Source organism: Vulpes vulpes, chromosome 3 (genome assembly GCF_048418805.1).
Source record: "Vulpes vulpes isolate BD-2025 chromosome 3, VulVul3, whole genome shotgun sequence".
Lineage (NCBI taxonomy): Eukaryota > Metazoa > Chordata > Mammalia > Carnivora > Canidae > Vulpes > Vulpes vulpes.
Window position 1 is genome coordinate 115,719,015 of NC_132782.1, and position 24,766 is coordinate 115,743,780.

Sequence of the window (24,766 nt, forward strand, 5' to 3'; positions counted from 1 at the left end):
GGGATGAGCACTGGGTGTTTTTCTGTATGTTGGTAAATTGAACACCAATAAAATTTAATTAAAAAAAAATAAAATAAAATAAAAAAAAAAAAATAAAGCTCTTGTTTCTTTGGAGATGTTTTGCTTAGAAGACCTATTGAGGGTAGAAAGAGCTAGATTGCAGTCACCAAGTATAAGTGTATTATTATCAAAGTATTTCTTCAGTTTGGTTATTAATTGGTTTAAATATTTTGCAGCTCCCACATTCGGGGCATATATATTGAGGATTGTTAAATCCTCTTGTTGGATAGATCCTTTGAGTATGAGATAGTGTCCCTCTTCATCTCTCACTATAGTCTTCGGGGTAAATTTTAATTTATCTGACATGAGGATGGCTACCCCTGCTTTCTTTTGAGGACCATTTGAATGGTAAATGGTTCTCCAACCTTTTATTTTCAGGCTGTAGGTGTCCTTTTGTCTATAATGAGTCTCTTGTAGACAGCAAATAGATGGGTCCTGCTTTTTTATCCAGTCTGAAACCCTGCGCCTTCTGATGGGGTCACTAAGCCCGTTCACGTTCAGAGTTACTAATGAAAGATATGAGTTTAGTGTCACCATGATATCTATTCAGTCCTTGTTTTTGTGGATTGTTCCACTGAACTTCTTCTTAAAGGGGAATTTTAAGAGTCCCCCTTAAAATTTCTTGCAGAGCTGGTTTGGAGGTCACATATTCTTTGAGTTCCTGCCTGTCTTGGAAGCTCTTTATCTCTCCTTCCATTCTGAATGAGAGCCTTGCTGGATAAAGTATTCTTGGTTGCATGTTCTTCTCATTTAGGACCCTGAATATATCCTGCCAGCCCTTTCTGGCCTGCCAGGTCTGTGGAGAGGTCTGCTGTTACCCTAATATTCCTCTCCATAAAAGTCAGGGATTTCTTGTCTCTTGCTGTTTTAAGGATCTTCTCTTTATCTTTGGAATTTGCAAGCTTCACTATTAAATGTCGAGGTGTTGAACGGTTTTTATTGATTTTAGGGGGGGATCTCTCTATTTCCTGGGTCTGAATGCCTGTTTCCCTTCCCAGATTAGGAAAGTTCAGCTAGGATTTGTTCAAATACATATTCTGGCCCTCTGTCCCTTTCGGCGCCCTCAGGAACCCCAATTAAAAGTAGGTTTTTCTTCCTCAGGCTGTCGTTTATTTCCCTTAATCTGTCTTCATGGTCTTTTAATTGTTTGTCTCTTTTTCCCTCAGTTTCCCTCTTTGCCATAGACTTGTCTTCTATGTCACTCACTCATTCTTTCACCTTGTTAACCCTCGTCGTTAGGACTTCTAGTTTGGATTGCATCTCATTCATTGATTTTTCATTTCTGCCTGATTCGATCTAAATTCTGCAGTCATGAAGTCTCTTGAGTCCTTTATGCTTTTTTTCTAGGGCCACCAGTAGGTGTATAATAGTGCTTCTGAATTGGCTTTCTGACATAGAATTGTAATCCAGATTTTGTAACTCTGTGGGAGAGAGGACTGTTTCTGATTCTTTCTTTTGAAGTGAGGTTTTCCTTCTAGTCATTTTGCTCAGTGCAGAGTGGCCAAAAACAAGTTGTATTGGGAAAAGGAGAAAAAGAGAGGAGAGAAAGAAGGAAAGAAAGAGAAAAAGAAAAAAGAAAAAAGGAAGAAAAAAAAGAAGAAAAAGAAAGAAAGGGGGGAAAAAGGGTGGGGGAAGCAATCAGAAATGAAAAAGAAAAAAAAAAAAAAACCACGGAGGAGCATCTTCTGTTTCTGTATACTTTAAGTCCCTTGACTTCCCCTGGAAGTGGTCCGTCTAGCTCGTCTTCTGGGAGAGGGGCCTGTTGTGCTGATTTTCAGGTGTTAGCACTTGGGGGAGCTGCTCTGCCCCCTGCCTGGTGCAGGGCTCAGTGGGGGTTGTTTACCCCGTTAGGCCCCAGGAGGAACAACCCCAGTGGCGGTGGCAGCTCTGGAAACCTGGATTCAGCTCCAGCAGGAACTCTGGAGCTCCTGGTCTGCAGGGCCTGGAGGCTCCGGGGCGTGGCCGCTGATCTGCTCCGCTCCCGGCAGTAGTGTCCTTGCTGTCCTGTGCCTCCCGGCCTCTGCCTGTCCCAGGGGAGGCCGGATCTTGGGCTGTGTCCCTGCGCCCTGTGCTCCAGGGCCTGCACTGTTGGATTCGCGCTCCAGGCCGCGCAGCCCCCTTCGCGGAGCCCCCGCCCGAGCCCCTCCGAGCTGCTCCTGGAGCCGCGCAGCCCCCTCCTCAGAGCCGCCTCCCGAGCCCCTCCAAGCTGCTCTGGGTCTGCCGTGGGCACTTCAGCCCTTCAGGGAGCTCGGGGCACTCTCCTGTGCTCACAGCAGGTGTCTGTTAGTGTCCCAAGGAGCCTGAGGGCATCCCCGCCCTCCTGGGTCCTGCTCTAACTCCCTGCGGGTGCCTTTCCGCCCTGCTTCTCTGGGACGGAGCTCTCCTGTTCCGGGGACACTCGCCCTGGCCTTAGCCCGGCTCCTCGCGGGGCCCCTCCCCCTTGGATGCCTTTTGTTTCTTTATTTCTTTTTCCCGGTCTTCCTACCTTGATAGAAGCACAGACTCTTCTCACTGTAGCGTTTCAGCTGTTCTCTGTTTAAATCTCAGGCCGAATTCGTAGATTTTCAGGATGATTTGAAGGTTATCTAGGTAATTTGGTGGGGACAGGTGATTTGGGGACCCTACTCTTACACCATCTTCTGCTGATCTTTTTTATTTTTATTATTTTTTTATTTTTATCTTCTGCTGATCTTTTTAAAGTACAGAACAGTAAATGTGTTTTCCTAATAAGATTTAATTTTTTCTAGCTATCTTATGGTAAGAATACATTGTATAATGCATATAACATACAAACTACATGTTAATCAGCTCTCTGTTTTTTGTAGGGCTTCTGATCAACAGTAGGCTATTAGTTAAGTTTTGAGGGAATAAAAGTTATAGATGAATTTTTGATTACATCGGGGTGAGCACTCTTCATCTCATGTGTTTGAAGGTCAACTGGATGTATATATATGGAGAGAGAGAGAGAGAGGGAGGGAGGGAGGAAAGAAAAAAGAGGGAGGAAAGGGTTACTAACATCTAATAATTGAAGAATTTGGGGCAAATAGGTAAGATAATTCCTTGTACTATCTTTGCAACTTTTCTTTAGGTTTGAAAATGCTTGAAAATAATAGTTAAAAACTAGATACCATTACAAAAGTGAGAAAGTAAGCCAAGATACCGAGGAAGACATAAGCACAAAAGCATCAAGACCTAGAGTGTCCATCAAATGTACAAGCCACTACCCATATTTAAAATTGAAATTTGTGAAGTGTAAAATACACATCAAAATTTAAAGACTTAGAATGAAAAAAGTACAAAATACCAAATTAATAAATTTTATATTGGTTACATGCTGAAATAATATTTTGGATTTATCAGGTTAAATAAAACATAGTAGTAAATTTTTTAATTGGAGTTCAATTTGCTACCATATAGCATATGTTGAATATAGCATATAGCAACACCCAGTGCTCATCCCATCAAGTGTCCCCCACCAGTGCCCGTCACCCAGTCACCCCCACCCCCCGCCCACCTCCCTTTCCACCACCCCTTTTTCGTTTCCCAGAGTTAGGAGTCTCTCATGTTTTGTCTCCCTCTCTGATATTTCCCACACATTTTTCCTCCTTTCCCCTTTATTCCCTTTCACTATTTTTTATATTCCCTAAATGAATGAGACCATATAATGATTGTCCTTCTCCGATTGACTTATTTCACTCAACATAATACCCTCCAGTTGCATCCACGTTGAAGCAAATGGTGGGTATTTGTCGTTTCTAATGGCTGAGTAATATTCCATTGTATACATAAACCACATCTTTATCCATTCATCTTTTGATGGACACCGAGGCTCCTTCCACAGTTTGGCTGTTGTGGACATTGCTGCTATAAACATCAGGGTGTAAGTGTCCCGGCGTTTCCCTGAACCTGTATCTTTGGGGTAAATCCCCAGTAGTGCAATTGCTGGGTCATAGGGCAGGTCTATTTTTAACTCTTTGAGGAACCTCCACACAGTTTTCCAGAGTGGCTGCACCAGTTCACATTCCCACCAACAGTGCAAGGGGGTTCCCTTTTCTCCACATCCTCTCCAACATTTGTGGTTTCCTGTCTTGTTAATGTTCCCCTTTCTCACTGGTGTGAGGTGCTATCTCATTGTGGTTTTGATTTGTATTTCCCTGATGGCAAGTGATGCAGAGCATTTCTCATGTGCTTGTTGGCCATGTCTATGTCTTCCTCTAGAAATTCCTGTTCATTTCTTTTGCCCATTTCATGATTGGATTGTTTGTTTCTTTGGTGTTGAGTTTAAGAAGTTCTTTATAGATCTTGGAAACTAGCCCTTTATTTGATACGTCATTTGCAAATATTTTCTCCCATTCTGTAGGTTGTCTTTTAGTTTTGTTGACCGTTTCTTTTGCTGTGCAAAAGCTTTTTATCTTGATGAAGTCCCAATAGTTCATTTTTGCTTTTGTTTATCTTGCCTTCATGGATGTATATTGCAAGAAGTTACTGTGGCTGAGTTCAAAAAGGGTGTTGCCTGTGTTCTCCTCTAGGATTTTGATGGAATCTTGTCTCACATTTAGATCTTTCATCCATTTTGAGTTTATCTTTGTGTATGTTGCAAGAGAGTGGTCTAGTTTCATTCTTCTGCATGTGGATGTCCAATTTTCCCAGCACCATATATTGAAGAGACTGTCTTTTTCCCAGTGGATAGTCTTTCCTGCTTTATTGAATATTAGTTGACCATAAAGTTCAGGGTCCACTTCTGGGTTCTCTATTCTGTTCCATTGCTCTATGTGTCTGTTTTTGTGCCAGTACCACACTGTCTTGATGACCACAGCTTTGTAGTACAACCTGAAATCTGGCATTGTGATGCCCCCAGCTATGGTTTCCTTTTTTAAGATTCCTCTGGCTATTCGGGGTCTTTTCTGATTCCACATAGTAGTAAAATTAACTTCACATGTTTCTTTTTATTCTTTTTAATTATTTCTTTCTTTTACTTTTTTATATATATATTTTTTTTATGTATGATAGTCACAGAGAGAGAGAGAGAGGCAGAGACACAGGCAGAGGGAGAAGCAGGCTCCATGCACCGGGAGCCCGACGTGGGATTCGATCCCGGGTCTCCAGGATCACGCCCTGGGCCAAAGGCAGGCACCAAACCGCTGCGCCACCCAGGGATCCCCTCTTTTACTTTTTTAATGTGGGTACTAGGAATTTAAACTTAACACATTGCTTACATTATATTGCCATTGAATAGTGCTGATCTAGGATATGTAAAACAACTATTACAGAGCAGTAAGAAAAAAACAACCTAATAAAAAAAATAGATAAAATACTTGAATGGGAACTCAGACAAAAGAATATCCAAATAACCAGTGAACATATAAAAAGTGTTCAGTACTTCAGTAGTCAGTTCAAACTTCAATAGTCATAAAGGAGTTAGAAATTTAAACCATAATGAGCTACCCACAAAATGGCTAAATTTGTAAAAAACAGATAACACTTGGTGCTGCTAAGAAGCAAAACAGCTGAATATACTTTTAGTGTGAATGCGGATTGATATTAACCTTGGAAAATTGTTTGGCTGTATCTATCAAAGATGAAAGGACATCCCTATGACCTAATACTTCCTGCTCCTTGGTTCTTACTTAGCTAGGAATGCATACAACTGTGCACCAAAAGGCATGTATAAGAACATTAAAAACAACCTGATCCATAACAGTCCCAAACTGGAACAAATGCCCATTAATGGTAGAATGGAAAAATAAATTTTCCTTATTGCAAAAATAAAATTTTCCTTATTGCAAAAATAAGTTTGCAATACTCAGATGAAGGAATACTACATAACAATGAATAGGAACAAAAAAACAAAAAACAAAAAACAAAACAATGAATAGGAACAAAACCCTGTGCATGTAACAATATAGCTTAATCTCACAGTTTTTTAAATTGTTTTTTAAAAGATTTTATTCATTTATTCATAATAGACACTCACAGACACACACACACACACACACACACACACAGAGACACGGGCAGGGGGAGAAGCAGGCTCCATGCAGGGAGCCTGATGTGGGCTCAATCCCAGAACCCTGGGATCGCACCCTGAGCCGAAGGCAGACGCTCAACTGCTGAGCCACCCAGGCATCCCAATCTCACAGTTTTGAATGAAATAATTTAGACACAAACATTTACATACTGTATGAGTATATTTACATAAATCCAAAAATAGGCAAAACTAATTTGTGTTAGAAGATAGGATGTCTGTACCTTTTAAGGAGGGTGAAAGCAATAAAAGAGAGGGGACATGAGAGGGCTTTTGGAGAGATAATGGTGATCCCTTTCTTGGACTGGGTACTGCTTATGCGGAGTTCGCTTTGCATATTTTATTAATCTGTTCAGTTATGATTTGGACCTTTTTTGGTATATATGATAGACCCATAAAATAGTTTATTTTTAACAATCTGGAAATCCTAGAGGAAGCACATTAACATTATTTACTTCTTTTCAAAAATAATATAGTCATACTTCTTTTCATTTTTCATTGGTTTGTAATTTGTTGAGTATTATCCCTCCTTTATTTTTTTAAGATTTTATTTATTTATTTATTCACGAGAGACAGAGAGACAGAGGCACAGGCAGAGAGAGAAGCAGGCTCCATGCAGGAAGCCTGACATGGAACTCGATCCCGGGTCTCAAGGATCATGCTGTGGGCCAAACGCAGGCGCCACGCTGCTGAGCCACCCAGACTGCCCCTATCCCTACTTTAAATAAAGCTGTTCACCTCTTTCTGTTATAAGGAAGCAGTAAGTCTGGAGTGGTAGTAATTTTCTTAATACTAGCTTTTTTCTGGTGTCCACTTATAAATCTACTTTTTTGTTTTTCTAAACTGCTTGTATGAGATGACATTTAATCTTCCTTCTTAATTACAGACTTATTCATTATTTATTATATGGTGCAAGAGTCTGACTACTTCATAAAGTAGTCACATCTGAGCATTTATATATTGAAAAACATTATTTTTCTTCTTTACAATTGTGACATATTATTCATGGTAGGTTATGTTTCAATGAATTTAATTTTAGGATAATAAAAGGAGTATTAAAAATAATTTGTTACTCAAAGTTACTTGGGTCTGAAGAGGATTGAGAACTCCTATCTAGAGAATAGAGGTTCTGCAGGAGAATGGATGTGTCTTCAGAAGGTCGAAGGAGAGGAACATAGACTTTCTTAATCCCACTTTCCAGACTTTATTAAGTGCCAGCTTCTCTCATCTGGTGGTAGAGGAATGAACACAGGCTTTGAAGATTCTCAACTGGTTTCCAAAAGGTGCTGGTATGTCCTTTACTAGCAACATGACTTTGTGGAAGCTACTTAGGCTTGACATATCTCTAAAATGGCACTAATTATTTCTTGCCTCCTTAGGGCTACCATGGGAATTTAAGAAATGCAAGACAAATCTTACACAGCAAATGACTAGCCTAAAATTGGCATTTAACTTTTGATAAAGCACTTTTGATCTACCACGTCTGTGTCCAGAGCCTCAGCTAACTCCCAGAGTTCCTTTATGGGAATAAATAAATAAATATATATATAAGCTGCCCTTTCATCTGAATGGGTGCCACCTCTTATCAAGGCTCAGGACTTGGTGAGAAGAGCACTGCCCCAGCCCTGCCTGGATCAGGGCTTTTATGGAATCCTGTGCATATACCATCTCTTTCTGGTTAGACTCCCATACCGAAGAAATGAGTTTTTATAGATGTACTAGAGTTTAAGAACATGATTACCATTAGCGAAGTTCCAAAGAAATGGATGGGTGATCCATGGAATGGCTTTGTTGTCTCTCAAATTCTCAAATGGATGAGATGGTATAGAGTTTAAAGATCTCCAAGAAGTTGTGTACCAGATGTCCCCATCAGGAGGCCTTTGAATTGACTCTTTTCTCTCATTTAAGAATAGCTCCATGAGTCACCACTCTCATAAAAATACTTTAACCAAGAAAATGAAGGGTATAACTAAGACTGGCTGCTAAGCAGCAGCCCCACCCTTGAAATCCTCCAAGTCATTGTGACATTACTTTCTGAAGGGTCGCATCATGGTGAAAAGGAAGCCAGAAAGGCCCCACTTTGAGAATCATTTCTTCTAATTATTAATTGCACAATTTGGGGCAAGGTTTTCTCACAAGATCTTAATTTCCTTACCTATGATATGGGGACAATATTCACCACGCAGGAGATAGCCTATATAAAGTACCTCATGTCCTGCTTGGAATACTCACCATATTAGTTCCTGTCTCCCTTCCTGTCCTCATTAATTTATTTATTAAACAAGCACTTATTAAACTCTCACAATATGCCAGGCACTGCTCTAGGCAATGGGAACATAGCAGTAAACCCAAATCCTTATCCTCACAGAGGTTAATTCTCCTGAAGGAGGCAGACAATAAAAATGATAAATATATAATATGTATGATATGGCAGGTACCAAGAAAAAAGAAGCACAGGAAGGGGAGAAGGAATAAGGAGGTTTCAATTTTAAGCTGTGCAGCCAGGAATGGCCTCCCTGAGAAGTTGGCTTTGAAGAAAGGCCTGAAGAAAGTGAGGTCAAAAGTCGAATGGAAATCTGAGGTGAGTGTCGTAGCTTGTGCCAAGGCCCTGAGGCAGTAACATGCCTGGGCTACTTGAAGAAACAGAAAAAGAAGTTGAACTAGGTAAAATAGAGGGAATGAGAAGAGTCAAAGGAGGTGAGGTTAGAGCCTTCATAGATCTAGAGCCAGATTGTGCCTGTCCTCTTCTTGTTTGTAGCAAGTGCGGTAAACTTTCATTTGATAGACTAGTTAATATGTAAATGTAGCAGGAGAAATGGGAGACACCATTTTTGGGGGCTGCAGTAGTTTTTGCATTCTAGAAATGATGACAGAATCAATCATTATGGGAAAATAGTGGCATTGGAAGAAGGTATGTCTGGGAAACCACTTTGATCTAGCAGCTGGTCATTGTGTTGTTCAGAGACACTTTTCCTCAGATCTATGGCCTCTTTCATGTCCTTCACCAAGTCTAGTTCCCTGCATATCCTTTCCTCAGTGTCATTTGCCATAGTAGTGACTTAAATGGAAACTCCTTCCAAAAAGACTTACCAAATTCCTATGCTCTGTTTTATTCTAGGCTTTCTTATTCTTTGCCGAGAAGTGTAATTACTTTGGGGCACCTACGTGGTTCAGTTGGATAATCCTGGGACCCAGGTCCCAGGGTCCCGGGATTGAGGCCTGTGTCAGGCTCCCTGCTCACTGGGGAGTCTACTTCTCCTTCTGCCTCTGCCTCTGCTTGTGCTCGCATACTCTCTCAAATAAATAAAATCTTAAAAAAGAAATGTGTTTATATTAATAATAATACCCAATTTTACTGGCTTTTGCCTTCCCCTGATTATTGAGGACACTCCTGTATCTATGCTTTTGATCTCCAAGTCATGTCATGTAAGTGCTCAGAAGTCAATACATCAGCTACAATCACCATGAGTGTGATTTTACCACATTCTTTTTTTAAATTTATTTTTTTTTGGTTTCAATTTGCCAACATATAGAATAACACCCAGTGCTCATCCCATCAAGTGCCCACCTCAGTGCCCATCACCCAGTCACCCCCACCCCCTGCCCACCTCCCTTTCTACTACCCCTTGTTCGTTTCCCAGAGTTAGGAGTCTCTCATGTTCTGTCTCCCTTTCTGATATTTCCCACTCATTTTTTCTCCTTTCCCCTTTATTCCCTTTCACTATTTTTTATATTCCCCAAATGAATGAGACCATATAATGTTTGTCCTCTGATTTTCCCACATTCTGTAATGCTGTCCCAGCCCTGTCTTCTCAATGGTGAATTTAGATCACACGCCACCTCCCCATCCCTGCCATAAACTTCCAATGGCTCCACAGTTCATTCAAAATAAAATACAAACTTATTTTTTATAAAGATTTTATTTATTTATTCATGAGACACACACACACACACACAAAGAGAGAGAGAGAAGAGAGAGGCAGAGACATAGGCAGAGGGAGAAGCAAGCTCTCTGTGGGGAGCCCGATGTGGGACTTGATCCCAGGACCCTGGAATCATGACCTGGCCGAAGCAAGATGCTCAGCCACTGAGCCACACAGGTGCCCCAAAATCCAAACTTCTAACCGTGTTTCAAGACCTTATGTAATCTGACTCCTCCTTATTTCTTTTCTGTGCTCACTACCTCTGTGCAACCCTGGTCTTTTTTCTAACATGCCACATTCATTTCTAGCTCAAGGACTTTGTAGCTGCTACACTTCTGCCTGAAATGCCCTCTTCCCAGATCTCAAAATGACTGGTTCTTCTTGAATATCAAGGCTCATCCCATTTGGGAACTCCCCACAGAAGCCTTTCCCCCTTTTTAAAAGATTATTTATTTATTTGAGTGGGGTGTGAAGAGGGGCAGAGGGTGAGGGAGAGAGAATCTCAAGTAGACTCCATGCCTGACCCAGGGCTTGATCCCATGACCTGAGCTGAAACCAAGAGTCGGACACTTATTCAACTGTATCACCCAGGAGCCCCTCACAGAGGCCTACCTGGACTGTCCAAACAAAAGTACGTTTGTTCCCTTGTCATTTTCTATCATTATTACACTCTTCTCATTTCTTTGTTTGCCTAACACTCTCAGCATCAAAATATAATCACCATAGAGGTAGAGTCTTTATCTTATTTACTACTATGACTTTAGTACCTAGAATATTACCTGGCACATAATAATGACTAAGGGCTGTGAGCTCACGAGTGTGTCATCATTACTCATAAAGCTGCTTGTGCCTCATCACTATCGCCAACGTGGCCATCTACTGTGTGAACGCTGACATCTGTATGAAGGGAGGTGGTAAAATATACAAGTTAGGACTGTGAGCCCTGGTGCCAGCCTGCCTGGCTTGAGATCTGGCTCTGCACCTATTATGTGATCTCGGGCAGGTGACTTGATTCCTCTGTGCTTCAGTTTCCTGGAATTAATGTTAATCTTCCTCTCATGGTGGCTGGGAGAATTAAATAATAAGATACATGTAAAATACCTAGAACAGAGTTTGACATACATTAAGTCTACCAGAAAAAGAATAGGAGCCATTAGGATTAGGATTCTTTTAGTTGAAATAAAAACAAACTTAAGCCAGCTTAAGCAGCAAAGAGGAACTTATCGTATAGATATAAGGTGCTTCACAGAGCCCAAATGCAGAAATGCATCTGGGTCTCAGTAAGGAACTGTAATCAGAAGGTGGAAAGCTGTCAATGAGTGTCCTCCATCTCTCATAGTGGCTTTTCTCTATAGTTCCCCTTTGGTCTTCTTGCTCTGTAACTGCCCTTCTCTGCAGTCCCTCACTATACCTCTTGAGTTTAAATATCCCAGGGCAAGCCACTCAGGGTATGACAGCCATTCCTTGTTGTCAGTTGCAGATTTTAAGGCTTGATAATCTGATTAGACCTCTTAAGTCTGATGTCCGTCCTAGCCAATCAGCCAAGCCAGGGTAGGAGAAGATGTAGTATAAGCACGGCAGCAGAAGGGGACAATCTCCTAATAAAGGGACACTCCTGGTCCACAGGCTGGGCAGACATCTCCAAAGGAGTCCACTACACAGATCTTCCCAGTGCCTGGTCTAGGAGGCACTGGACCAGATTGGGGACCTCAGTAGATATGGACAGAATGCCCTGGGCATCTGCTTTTTGAGTAAGCCACACATGCCTGTGCCCCCAAGACTCACAGAATCATTCTGGCTCTTTCCAGAGCACAGTCACCAGGCTACAGACCTACCTTCTTCATCCGATACCAACACTAAATATTCAAGCATTTCCTCCCGACAGCCTCCAACTTTCATGCAGATCAACCTAGGCAAAGAGAAGACTGTGGGGTTGCTGGCACTCCCATTTCCTCACCACCTCCTCCCCCTGAGCAGCCTGTCTTTTCACATCTGGATAGGTTTCCACCCAAAGCAATTAAAACCAAAATGCTCATGTTTTGACTAATGGCTTTTATTGCAGAACTCTAGGTAGGAGCAAGATGTACTAAGCAAAGGAGACTCGGGAATGGAGACAGGTCAGGTTTATGCCCAATTGCAGCAATCACAACTGGTGTCAAAGACAAGCCCAGCCTGGCAGTTTTGCTGGTATGTGACTCCATTCAGGCAATGCCAGAAGGCATTTCTGTTATTTGCCACAGGGTAGAGACCATTGGCTTTTCCAGCACAGAATCCACTGCCTCCAGAGCTGCTTCCAGAGCTGCTTCCAGAGCTGCTTCCAGAGCTGCTTCCAGAGCTGCTTCCAGAGCTGCTGCTGCTCCCGCTCCCACTTCCACTACTGGGAGGAGAAGGTATGGGTTCCACAGGCTGAGCAGGGGCGGTGCAACCTGAAACAGCACAAAACAGATTCATGGACCTGGGAGAGGCTCCCAGCGACTCCTAGAGGTGAGGAGACTAGTGGCCCTGAAGGTCTGGAGGTGGGGTGCCCTTAGCTCTAGATCCTTACTAGTGAGGAGATCACAAGAGAACTCCATACTCAGGGAAAGCTACAATTTCAAGCTACTCTGGTTTTTTTTTTTTTTTTTAAGCTACTCTGGTTTTAAATTATGCTGAGTGAAATAAGTCAATCAGAAAAGGACAAACATTATATAGTCTCATTCATTTGGGGAATATAAAAATTAGTGAACGAGAATAAAGGGAAAGGAGAGAAAATGAGTGAAAATATCAGTGAGGGTGACAAAACATGAGACACCTAACTCTGGGAAATGAACAAGGGGTATTGGAAGGGGAAATGGGCGGGGGATTGGGGTTACTGGGTGATGGGCAATGAGGGGGGCACTTGGTGGGATGAGCACTGGGTGTTATGCTATGTGTTGGCAAATTGAACTCCAATAAAAAAATTTTTTTTAATAAAAAAACCAAAAAGTTCTCTCTTCCTTTATAATGTCAAAATAACTTTTAAAAAATATCTTATTTATTTATTCATGAGACACACACAAAGAGAGAGAGGCAGAGACACAGGCAGAGGGAGAAGCAGGCTCCATGCAGGGAACCCGATGTGGGACTTGATCCTGGGACTCCAGGATCACACCCCGGGCCAAGGCAGGTGCTTAACCACTGAACCACCCAGGTGTCCCAACTTTTTAAAAAAATTACTGAGTGCCAGTATGTCCAAAATACTTTTCTAGGATCTTGGTATTTAAGTGGCAAGCCAATAAGCTCTAAGAGAAAAATCTGGAAAAAGTTTAGCGATGTGGTATCTCCCCTGAATTATAGATTAAAAACATGTGAGCAGTACTTAGAGTTTCTTGTTCAGTCTCCAGGTGGACTGAGAGAGACTTTTAATGAGGAAAAAGTAAAATGCTTATATTTTGGAGGTCAGCCTAGTTTCTTGGGGGCTTTCCCATACCTTTAAGATTTAGCCAACATGGAACCCCCGCCCCTGCCCGCCAGGTAGGCCTAGTTTTCCACAACAGCATAATATTCCTGACCTGGGAGTTCAAGGGTAGGGAAATAATGCAGCACCTGTGTGTCTCAGTGGGCAAGAGCAGTGAGGTGAAATGAGAAGTGACTCTCTGGCCTGTGGGGTGACAGATGTTAGAGCTGCCTTTTGAATTAGAGAGGAGTCATTGTCTATCCCCGGCATTCTCCTGTTTTCACTTACTTGCACTCTGTAGCCCAAGGGCTTTCTTCAGGGTGTTGACCAGGGGGAACTTGCCCTGGTTGCAGAAAGTGCCTGTGAAGTCATCCAGGTCAATGGCCCAGACCATGGCACCTCCAAAATTGTTCTCCTTAAGCCACTGAGCCTATTTAAGGATCAAGGACACCAAAGGTCATTTTACTTCCCTGGACTCATTCTTGGGCCCACAGTAAGTCAGAGGGGCTGACCTTACCTTAATTCCGAAGCTCTTGACATCATCATAGCCAACCCACTCATTGCCCTGATAGGCGTAGGGCACATCCTGAGGAGCATCCCATGCCTGAGTGGCTCCATTTTTCAGGAAGGTACAGATCTTTAAAAAGTCAAGAGATCAAATCTTTTAAATATGATTCCCATGGGAAAAAAATAAACACTTGTCTCTTTGATTATTTTTCTTTCTTGTCTTCAATTGGGATTTTCCTGTTTTCTAATTATGGGTTGTTATTTGAAATTAATGGGATCAAGTTGCTTTTGAAATATTCCTGTTATCCCTATCCTTAATGCTTGATTTTAGGAACCCACATTAATATGAGACATATAGTTCTTTTATTCCATTATATGCTAATATAAATGACCTTAAATATGTAGTCTGTTTCTTGAAGGGATATTGTTCATTATAAGTGCTCTTCATACTGGATTAGGTAAATGAATAGCTTATTTAAATACTTGAAGCATTTGGAATGATAGCTGTGCTTTAAGTAGATACACAGTGGACAGAATAAGCACTCATTCTGTTTAGCACAGGGCATGGAATCCACAGAATTGCACAGCCTAAATCTACATACCTCATAGTAGGCCCAGAACCCAGCCTGCCTGGTGTAGGGCCCAGCAGGACCAGCGCCAGAGGTGGGAGCGTCAATGCCAGTGTTGGATGGGTCACTCAGGATGAAGGTGTGGCCATAGGCAGGGAATCCAACGATGAGCTTCTCAGCTGGGGCCCCATTGTCCATCCAGTAGTTCATGACATAATCCTGCAATGGCAGGGTGTTAGCTAAAGATACCACCCCGTGGATAACCCAGTGCTTAGTTATGATAGTCTGCTGTTCTGATAGGCAAAATTATATGATGTTAATGACAGATAGTATTTTTTCAAAGCATTTTGGTGAAATTATAGTTATTGAGATATGCTTAGCCCCTAGAACGGATAGTTATCCAAGTGAGATATTTGTAGAATTTTCATTTGTTTTGTCCCTGAATCTCCATGTGATATACAACCATACCTGGTCTGCATCTGCATGTGTGCAGGGACTCACCACATTGAGGTAGGCATTGCTGCCAGTGTCAGAAGGGTATTTGTATAAGGGGCTGTTCTCTCCAGTGTAGCCCTCCCAGGAGGCATGGAAGTCATAGGTCATGACATGGATGTAGTCCAGGTACCTAAAGGATTTAAAAACGTTTGTGATAGTCATTTCCTATGTAGGCAAAAGATACCATTTCCAAAGCCTCCTGAACAAGATCCCTAAATAGCAAGAGAGACTGAGGACAAGTCTACTTTGCAAAAGTGAGTTTGAGGATAAAGTGAATCACTCACTGGGACAGCTGGGGGATGTCATATCCAGACTGGATGTTGGAGATACCAGCAGCGACTGCTGCAGTGATCATCAGCCTGGGCTTGTTGATCTGCTGGGCCTCCTGCTCAAAAGCTTCACGCATTTCCTATAAAATAATCAAGTACAGTAGGTCATCTATGCATATGATTTCAGCCCCTTAAATAATAAGTTTGTATCACCCTTTTCTTTTTCAAAATATTTTCATATATTTTGTCTTTATTTATTTTTTATTTATAAATTTATTTTTTATTGATGTTCAATTTGCCAACATATAGGATAACACCCAGTGCTCATCCCGTCAAGTGTCCACCTCAGCGCCTGTCACCCAGTCACCCCCACCCCCTGCCCACCTCCCCTTCCACCACCCCTAGTTCGTTTCCCAGAGTTAGAGGAGTCTCTCATGTTCTGTCTCCCTTTCTAATATTTCCCACTCATTTTTCTCCTTTCCCCATTATTCCCTTTCACTATTTTTTATATTCCCCAAATGAATGAGACCATAAAACATTTGTCCTTCTCTGATTGGCTTATTTCACTCAGCATAATACCCTCCAGTTCCATCCACGTCGAAGCAAATGGTGGGTATTTGTCGTTTCTAATGGCTGAGTAATATTCCAGTGTATACATAAACTACATCTTCTTTATCCATTTTGTCTTACTTTAGATGACATTAATCAGTTTTATAGCTATCTAATATGACTAGATGCTAGACAATTCCACCAAAGTCCCAGAGCAAGTTAGTAGCCAGGTCATGATCAGATGTAGGTCCCAGATGACCTGTCAGAGCTCCATTTATATCACTATATTCTGAATTTGCTGCAGTAATCTATATCCAGCTTTTGGCAGTATATATGTTGCTTCCCTTCATCCAGTAAACAAATTACTTCATAGGACTGACATCCCATCAGATGAAAGCTGATTTGGCCAATAAAGGAAGTGGTTACCAGGTGATAGGTTCCCATCCAGCACTAGCATATTTACTTTGGGTGACTCTAATCTCATTTGGAAGACTGGGTTCAGTTTTTATAATTGTATTATTAGGGTGTGTCAGAGTGAAGGGTGGGTCTGAGAATTGTCATGGGATACTGGTTAAAGGAATTAGGATATTTAAACTTGAGGAAGAGAAATTATAAGCAGGATGTTATAGCAGTTTGCAAATATTGAATGACAAATTATAAAAGGTGTTTTATCCTTTGTTATTTTGATGGGCAGAGCTAGACTCCCAATGACTAGAAGTCATAAATTATGACTGGAGGCATGTTTTGGCTAAGAATAGAGATGTTCTTTTTAATCCCTAGAGCTGTTCAACAGATAAGTAGATTGACTTTTCAACTAGTGAGTACTTAACATTGAAACCTTTTGGAGGCTGGCTGATGATCTAGTATGTGAGATGGTGTAGAAACAATCTATCTTGGAAGAGAGTAGATCTAAAAACCATCCTTGGGTTTCTTACTCCATTCACTTTTCCTTGGTGATCTCTTAATTATTTGCCTTTGCTGATAACTTTAATATAGTATATAAAGTTAGTTTCTTTGTCCTGAACTCCAGAGTGGTATTCATTCAATGACTATTGGCCATTCCTATAGGAGGTCCTACAGATTCCTCTCACTCCTGGTGTTCAAAGACAAATTAATGAGTCTTTCTTGTTTCAAATCTACTCTTCTTCTTGTTTTTACATTTTAGTTAATAGAAACACAATCAAACCCTTCTCAAAGTCAGTATACTGAAAGTCCTCTCTTTTCCACTTCCTTTATTTTTATTATCTTATTTTATTTTTCTTTTCCACATCCAATTGGTGTCCAAATCCTATGGATTGTACCCTCCTAATGTCCCTTGTATACTTGCCCTTTCTGTCCTCACTTTCAGAACCTTTGTTTGGGCCATCAGCACTATATCCTTGCCTTCCTACCTGCTTCTGATTCGTCCTCCATGGTTAAGCCAGTGTTACCTTTCTAAAGCACAAATTTCATCATATCTCTCCATTACTTTCAAAGCTGCCTTACAACCTTGAGATATAACCCAAATTCCTTAACATCATGTACAAGTCCCACATGATCTGTTTCTTGCCACATTTGCAGACTCATATGACTCAATCATCCACATGTCTTCATTTGTGAGGTTCCCCTATTCATTGCTAATACCAGTTGCTTTCAAGATTGAGCCCAAGTGTCACTTTCTCTAGGAAGCTCTTCTCGATCCTTTCCCAGAGTACAATTAGGTACCTTCTATACCTGCTGTAGTGTACTCAAAGCATACTATAATTGTTGGTTATTTTTCAACCTGCCACCTCATATTATATTCCCTAAAGCCAAGGATTATTTTATTCTTATCTTCAACCTGACACCTAAGCCAGTATCTGGGACAGAGTAGGTGTTCAGTAATAATAGGCAGTCTAGTGCAATGGTTAGAGGCAGGGGGCTTGGTTGCCAGACTACAAGGGTAGTTTTGACCCCTACTAGGGTTTTTTTTTCTTTAACCATATCTTGGAGAGGGGGTGGATTGAGTGCTCCTGGGAGACTGCCATAGGTGTCTAGCCCCTCAGCTTAGGTGCGGGGTCTTGTCCTTAATATTGGTGTTTACCAGGGCTAAAGCTGTGAAGCAGAACCACTACAAGACTTTCTATGTATGTATACGTGCATTTGATTCATTACAAAGAATTGGCCTATGTGATTGGGGGGGGGGGCCTAGCTAATATAATAAGCAAATACAAAATCAGGCCTGGCTGTCAGAGAATATCATGTGCAGGCTGGAACCCACATGGCACAGGTTGAAGCTGCTGTTCTCAGGTGGGATTTCGTAGGGAGAGCCTCTGCCCTTCGTTAAAAACCTTTAAGCTGATTGAATCAAGCCTCGCAAATTACCCAGTATAGTCTTGCTTAATGTCAGTTGATTAGGGGCTTTGAGTACATCTGCAAAATGGCTTCACATCAACATCCAAGTTGGTGTTTGAATAGCTGGAGGCTTTGACATGTCAAAGCCATCATGGTGTGCCTGGCCTAGCTGCCTAGGGGACACTAGTGTGTATTGTTGGGAGGGGGAGCTGCTGCCACCCTGGGTGTGTGTACATTTGTGTATGGGAACCTTTTTCTGAGAATTGGGCTTGAAAATCTTTGATCAGGGTCTAGGTATTAAGCAACTTACTTAAACCTTAGTTTCCTCTGTAAATAAAGATTGTGATACTTATAGTACCTAGATGATAGACTAGATGTACAAGTGAAATGAGTTATAATTTTTAAAATAGAATAGTAGAATAAACCAGAATAGTGCCTGGCACATAGCACACATGTGTTCTTGTTATCATTGTGAAATGCTCTTGAATGAAGGCATGATCTCTAAGAATCTGCGATGTGAAGATTCCATAATTCTAAATTCCAGTTTAGTTGTAGTTGGGAACCACTAGATTCTCTGTGGAAAGAAAAAGCTTTGAATTTTCTTGGGCTAAAGACTGCCATTTCCATCCTCACCTGCACCAGGACGGTGAAGAGATGCTTGTCCTGAGGAGGGCTCCCACGAGAGCCAGGGTACTCCCAGTCAAAGTCCAGCCCATCAAACTCGTACTGGCGCAGAAATTTGATGACTGAAGCAATGAAAGTCTGGCGGTTCTCAGGAGAGGAAACCATGGCAGTGAAGCTGAGGGAGACCCAAAGAAAGAAAGGTGAGGGAGTGCCTTGGTGATCCTAACACCTTGTGGTAAAATTAAACTTTTATATTTCCACCTCAGAGCTCTTCACCAGGACCCACAACCTGAATATAAATATGCTTCTGATTTTCTCTTGTACTTACTTTGTAATCAGTGCTCAGTCAGCCATGGGACCTCAGTGTTCTCTTTATTTTGTTATCCACCCAGCTCTGATTTTTTTCCTAAGTTGCACTTGTTGCTTTAAACACCTGGCTTCCCAGCTCACTGTTCTCTCTCCAAACCTTGGCCGCCCCCCCCCCCCACACCACGTTCATATGCCCTCAAAGAAGTCTTCTGGTTTATTTGCATGACTTCTCTTCTCCTAGAAGATAAATAGGAGTGCTATCACACTCTACGCAGGGATTGTGCTTTTGAAATACTTTAGGAACAGGTTGTTTTGAAATCTCAGTAACTAAATGGCTGTGAATAGAATCCCAGAATATCCATCTAAATGTAAAATAAATAATTTTATTTTGTATAGAATAAATAATTTTGAGGTTCTGGTAATTTACTCTAGTAGCCCAGTAGCCTATTTGTTTAATACACATCCTTCATAACCTGTCTTAGATTGTGAAGTTTAAGGAACATAACATGTTTTCAATAACAAATGAACACCAGGCTCTCTCACAGAAGACTTACGGAGCAGTTCCAAAGTTCCAGCCTCCAATGGCCAGGAGAGTTTTCAGCTGGCTGTTCCTATATAGTGAAGAATAGAAAAGAGAAGCTTCAAAATTCACAAGTCCTTCTATTTAAAATAACATTGCTTTGGCATTGGGCCTAGTCATATACTTTGATGTTGTCTTGATAACATATTCTGCAGGATAGGGGCCCCTGGGTGGCTCAGTTGGTTGGGCATCTGCCTTCGGCTCATGTCATGATCCCAGGGTCCTGGGATCAAGCTCCACGTTGGGTTCCCTGCTCCACAGGGAGCCTGCTTCTCCCTCTCCCCCTGCCTGCTGCTCCACCTGCTTGTACTCTCTCTTTCTGTCAAATAAATAAAATAAATTTAAAAAAAAAGATATCCTGTAGGATAATATTCCATCAGTACTGAAGACTTTCTTTATAAAAATTATGCTGTTATCCAATACTAAGTATAATACTAAGTGAAATAAGTCAATCAGAGAAAGACAAATGCCATATTATTTCAATCATATGTGGAATTTAATAAAACAAACAAAAAAGAGACAAACAAAAAACAGACTTTTAAATATAGAAAACAAACTGGTAGTTATCAGAGGGGAGGTGGATAGGGGGATGAGTGAAATAGGAAGGAGATTAAGAGTATGCTTATCATAACGAGCACTAAGTAATGTATAAAATTGTTGAATCATTATATTGCAAACCTGAAACTAATATAACACTGTGTGTTAATTATACTTCAATAACAACAAAAATTGTGTTGTTATAATAAATGCAGTCAAAATTCTTTGAGGAAATCCAAACTATGAGAGCAGATTTTGTAAAAATATGAATCCATTAGCCATAATATCTATAAAACTTTTTTATTGGGGTTCAATTTGCCAACATAATATATATAAAACTTAAAAGCATAATTAAATCATATTCTGTTCCTTCAGATGAAATGATAAATGTTGCTTGAGTGTAATTACCCTCTCAGCCTCCAAGATAATGAATATAAATCAATTGATTAAAATTATGCACATTTTTTGAATAGTGGCTCTCAGTTTATATAAGAATGGAATACAAGGGTCAGAGTGGGAAATCATTAAAATTTTGGTGTTATAGCCCCTTTCTCAGAGATTCTTATTTAGTTGAACTATGGGAGGAATTGACATTTTTATCAGGTACCCCATCTGATTTTGATGCAGAGTTAATGGATCACACTTCAAAAAATACCATTCCAAAGGAGTTTATTTCCTCTCTATCACAGCTTTAATTCTAGCAGCTACATTCAAGATAGTACCACTACTGGTGGTAGTGATGGTATGTAGCCTTATTTTTCCTAGAAATAGCTAAACTGAGAAAGCCAGAAATTAAAAGATACCAGGGTTATTGTTTCTTTGTTATGTTTCCTTTTTACACAAATAGAACTCTTAAGATACAGCAGACATTTCTGATTTGGGGGCTCAGTGATGTCTAATCTTCATTATCTTCCACCTCCTATTCTCTGATGTAAGTAGCTACCATGGCTTGCAGTTTCTTGGGTCATAATGAAAGATATTGGCAGGGAAAAGAGACAGAACGGATATATTTTGAATATGTTAGAAAGCAGGTGATGTGCTATGTTATCTATATCATTGCTACTTAAAGTGTAGTTTCCTGGACCAGAAGCATCAGCATCATCGGGGAGCTTGTTTGAAATGTAGAATCTTGGTCCTCACTTCACACTCACTGAATCTGAACTCATTTTAAGACGATATCAGGTAATTTGTTTGCATATTAATGTTTGGGAAGCACTGACCTAGGAGACACCAAATTAGATATCTCCACCATCTCTTACTTGTTTTTCAGGCCATTGAAGGCTTGGTAGAAAGTCACATCATCCCATTCGATGGTGGTGATCTCATTGTTCTTCATCCCAGCAAAGGCATAGATCAAGTGAGTACATAGGCAAGGGTCAATGTCATCAGGCTTGAAGCTCCCCAGGCCTGGCCGGTACTGCGCCCAGTTAGTGAAGTAGCATGTCAACTGGTAAGCAGAACCTGAGAGCAGTAAGAAGTGAGAATAATGCCCTGATTTAGGTGCCACTGAAATGTGCTGTGAGTTTGGGCCCTACTTTTATTTCCCTCCTTTTGCTTCAATGCCAGAACTCTATGTGGTGGTATTTAATATAAATACTCTTGCAAGTGAGTTAAAATAGCCTAACTTGGGAACTAGTCACTGACTTGGGATTAGTTATTTTTTACTTTAACAGAGTCATTTGGGGATCTTAAGCCTATGAACCACGTAAGAAAAGATCTCCATTACTTCTGTGAAACCCAGTGAATACCAACTTAAGCTCCCAGTGGTCATGCTAAGGAGGATAGCACTGACAGTCAATCCAAAATAATAGGTTCTCCCGATGTCAAACTCATCTATGAAGTAGACAGTAGCTTTCTTTCCCTCATATGGCTTATCTCTTGATATACTTTAAAAAATACATTATTCAGACAATTGCATTATGAGTAATTTATAGAGATTTGTGGTTTATGGTAGGAAAATATAAGACAGAGCTCATGACTTACCTAGCTGAGTATTCAGCAGAAGAGCCAGACCTAGAGGGAAGGAAAACACATGCACTCTGAATCAATTGTCTATACCATATGGAATCTAATTCTGAGGCCTTGGGTGCCATCTTATTTGCCATAGGTTGTTACAACCCGGTGGCATATAGGGATTCTGCTGAAGAATAGGCTTTCCAGGAAGGCACCAACAGATCTACACTTCCCTCCTCTTAGTAAAAAATGGCCATGGTTTCTCTTCTCTCACTTTTCATGTCAGTAATATATATTCCTGAATGCAGAGTTCACAGTCTACTATCTATGGAAGATCTACTGAATTTCTACTGAAATTACCCAGAATGTACTCTACTCAATAAGTACACAACCATCCATGCTTCATCTCCCTGAACCAGGATGAGTACAACATTCCACAGACAAGGCATCCTCTGAAGCAGTGCATCAGTGTCTCCCGGAGCCTTGGAATTTTTGGGGAGCCACCTTTTAGGAGCTCTTGCAGTAGAAAAGAAGTACCAGTAACTGTGAGGCAAGACCAGATGCCTCTCCCTGGTCTTACCAGAGCACTTCTGACATGATTGTTCTGTAAATTGAATTAGAGGTTTCATTGAGAAAAGGTTCTGAAACTATAAAAGGGTTGTAAATCACATTGTTCTAAACAACTGTTCTAAATCAATTGTCCTAGGGACCCCTGGGTGACTCAATGGTTGAGCATCTGCCTTTGGCTCAGGGCATGATCCTGGTCCCGGGATCGAGTTCCATCGGGTTCCCTGCGAGGAGCTTGCTTCTCCCTCTGTCTGTGTCTCTGCCTCTCTCTGTGTGTCTCTCATGAATAAATAAATAAATAAATAAAGTCTTAAAAAAATAAAAATATATCAATTGTCCTAAACAAGCTACTTGCTTAATTCCTTTAAATGACTGAGTTTCTAGCTGACATTTTTATGGTACATCAGCAAGTTAGTAGGACAGTAGGGGATAAAAGACAAGTAACTCTAAAAACAGTACACATAATTTCTACTGATTTTAATCCCTGGAAAAGCTAGACCAAGGATACAAGCATGTAGATAAAAATAATACCAATTAAAATGAGGTGGCCGCAGGAAGATGAATACAGAACAAGAAACAATCGATAAGGGATGACAATAAGATAAGCATTGAACGAAAACAAGCCTTTCTTTTAGGACAATGCCTATGGGATCAATGAAGGTAGAAATGTTACTAGAGATAACTGAGATTAAAGGAATAAAAGATAGACTGATTTGTCCATGTCAGGATTCTCTTGGAAATTTGAAATGATGAAAGAAGAATGGAACACCCTAGAAGTATAATGTGAAGACTCCTTCATGGCTTGTCAGATGCAGAAAGAAAAGGAAATCAGGTAAAAGTAAGGCTCTGTCTCTGACTGCAGACTCACCTGTCAGGAGAATAAGCTTTGCCATGGCTATTATTGGTACTGGTCTAGGAAAGCCTGGATTTACTTTTTATACCATCCGAGTCCCAGGTTATCATAAGGGCTTCCAAGTGGAGAACAATGAACTCAGATGTGTATGTAGCTAATCAGTAAATCAACAAATCTCTTCTACAAACACCACCCTTAGACTTGCAACCTATAGTCTCCTACCACCACCACTTTCTATGCTCTATAAGGACAAAGTAATGCTATGACCCCTAATAAGGTGGTAGAGACCATCACAATGGAAACCACCAGCATAATAGCTTTTATGGCAGTTCCCAGCGCTGATAAGCATCTGTTTAAACATTCTGGTTAGGTTTTTATATTGTGGACATTTCGTGCCTGGCATGAAAGCATATCTTTATTGGAAAGCAAATAATAAAAACACTTAGAAGTTACTAGCTGTTTTTAAACCTTTTTTCTTCATGGAATTATTCATGTATAATTTGTACAATCAGTACAAACTTTCCATCTTTAGGTGCTATTTTCTGAACATTTTACCCGCACCTGTTCTTTGAAATGACCCTAAGTCGTCATTATATGATAATTTTATCTAGGAATGTATGGTTTCCAAAATGTCCTCTCTGAAGGGCAACAAGAACTCTCTAGTATTCTATAGTTCCAAATTACATCCAGAAGATGTTAAAAAAATATTTTCAGATTGGCAATGGGTAGAGATAATGCTGATGATGTTGAAAGGAGTCTCTTTTAATAGAAGTGTTTGCAACTTGACTATGTCTAGAATTTTATGTTTAAAATTAATTGCAATCTGCCTTTCTAAACGTTATCCACTACCATTACCCTATAATAAATTTCTGCCTCAGCCAGAGATTGGTCTTCAAACCAAATGGTCTATTTGTTATCCCCAAACATGTCTTGCATGCCTTTGCTTATACTGTCTCTCCACCCTTTGCCTGTAACATCTGCTCCTTCTCTTCTTTGCCTGTCCCAGTGTTACAGTTCTGTAAAGCCTAGCTCAGACCCTCTCTTCAAAGCTCAATGATCTATCTCTTCTTCCTCTGAAATACCTTGTGCACTCTAGTACCTATTATCTGCACTCTTATATGCTCCTGCCTTGTATAATATCGGAAAGGTAGTTGGTGGGCACATGGGTGCCTTCACTGACTTACTATGAATGCAAACTGACTACTCTATCACATTTAG

The 24,766-nt window shown here is 40.8% G+C and overlaps 1 protein-coding gene across 1 annotated transcript; it reads right to left on the reverse strand.

The window, feature by feature from the left end:
- Positions 1 to 12,040: 12,040 nt before the first annotated feature.
- On the reverse strand, positions 12,041 to 23,686 carry CHIA (chitinase acidic). Its single transcript, XM_025983223.2, has 11 exons — positions 23,564 to 23,686; positions 22,159 to 22,188; positions 21,435 to 21,636; positions 19,613 to 19,669; positions 18,759 to 18,924; positions 15,279 to 15,403; positions 15,001 to 15,124; positions 14,533 to 14,718; positions 13,941 to 14,060; positions 13,712 to 13,853; positions 12,041 to 12,434 (listed from the first exon to the last, which is right to left on the reverse strand). The coding sequence occupies exons 1-11, from the start codon at positions 23,586 to 23,588 to the stop codon at positions 12,133 to 12,135; spliced, it is 1,479 nt and encodes a 492-aa protein (XP_025839008.2). The 5' UTR covers positions 23,589 to 23,686; the 3' UTR covers positions 12,041 to 12,132.
- Between the last annotated feature and the right edge of the window lie 1,080 nt (positions 23,687 to 24,766).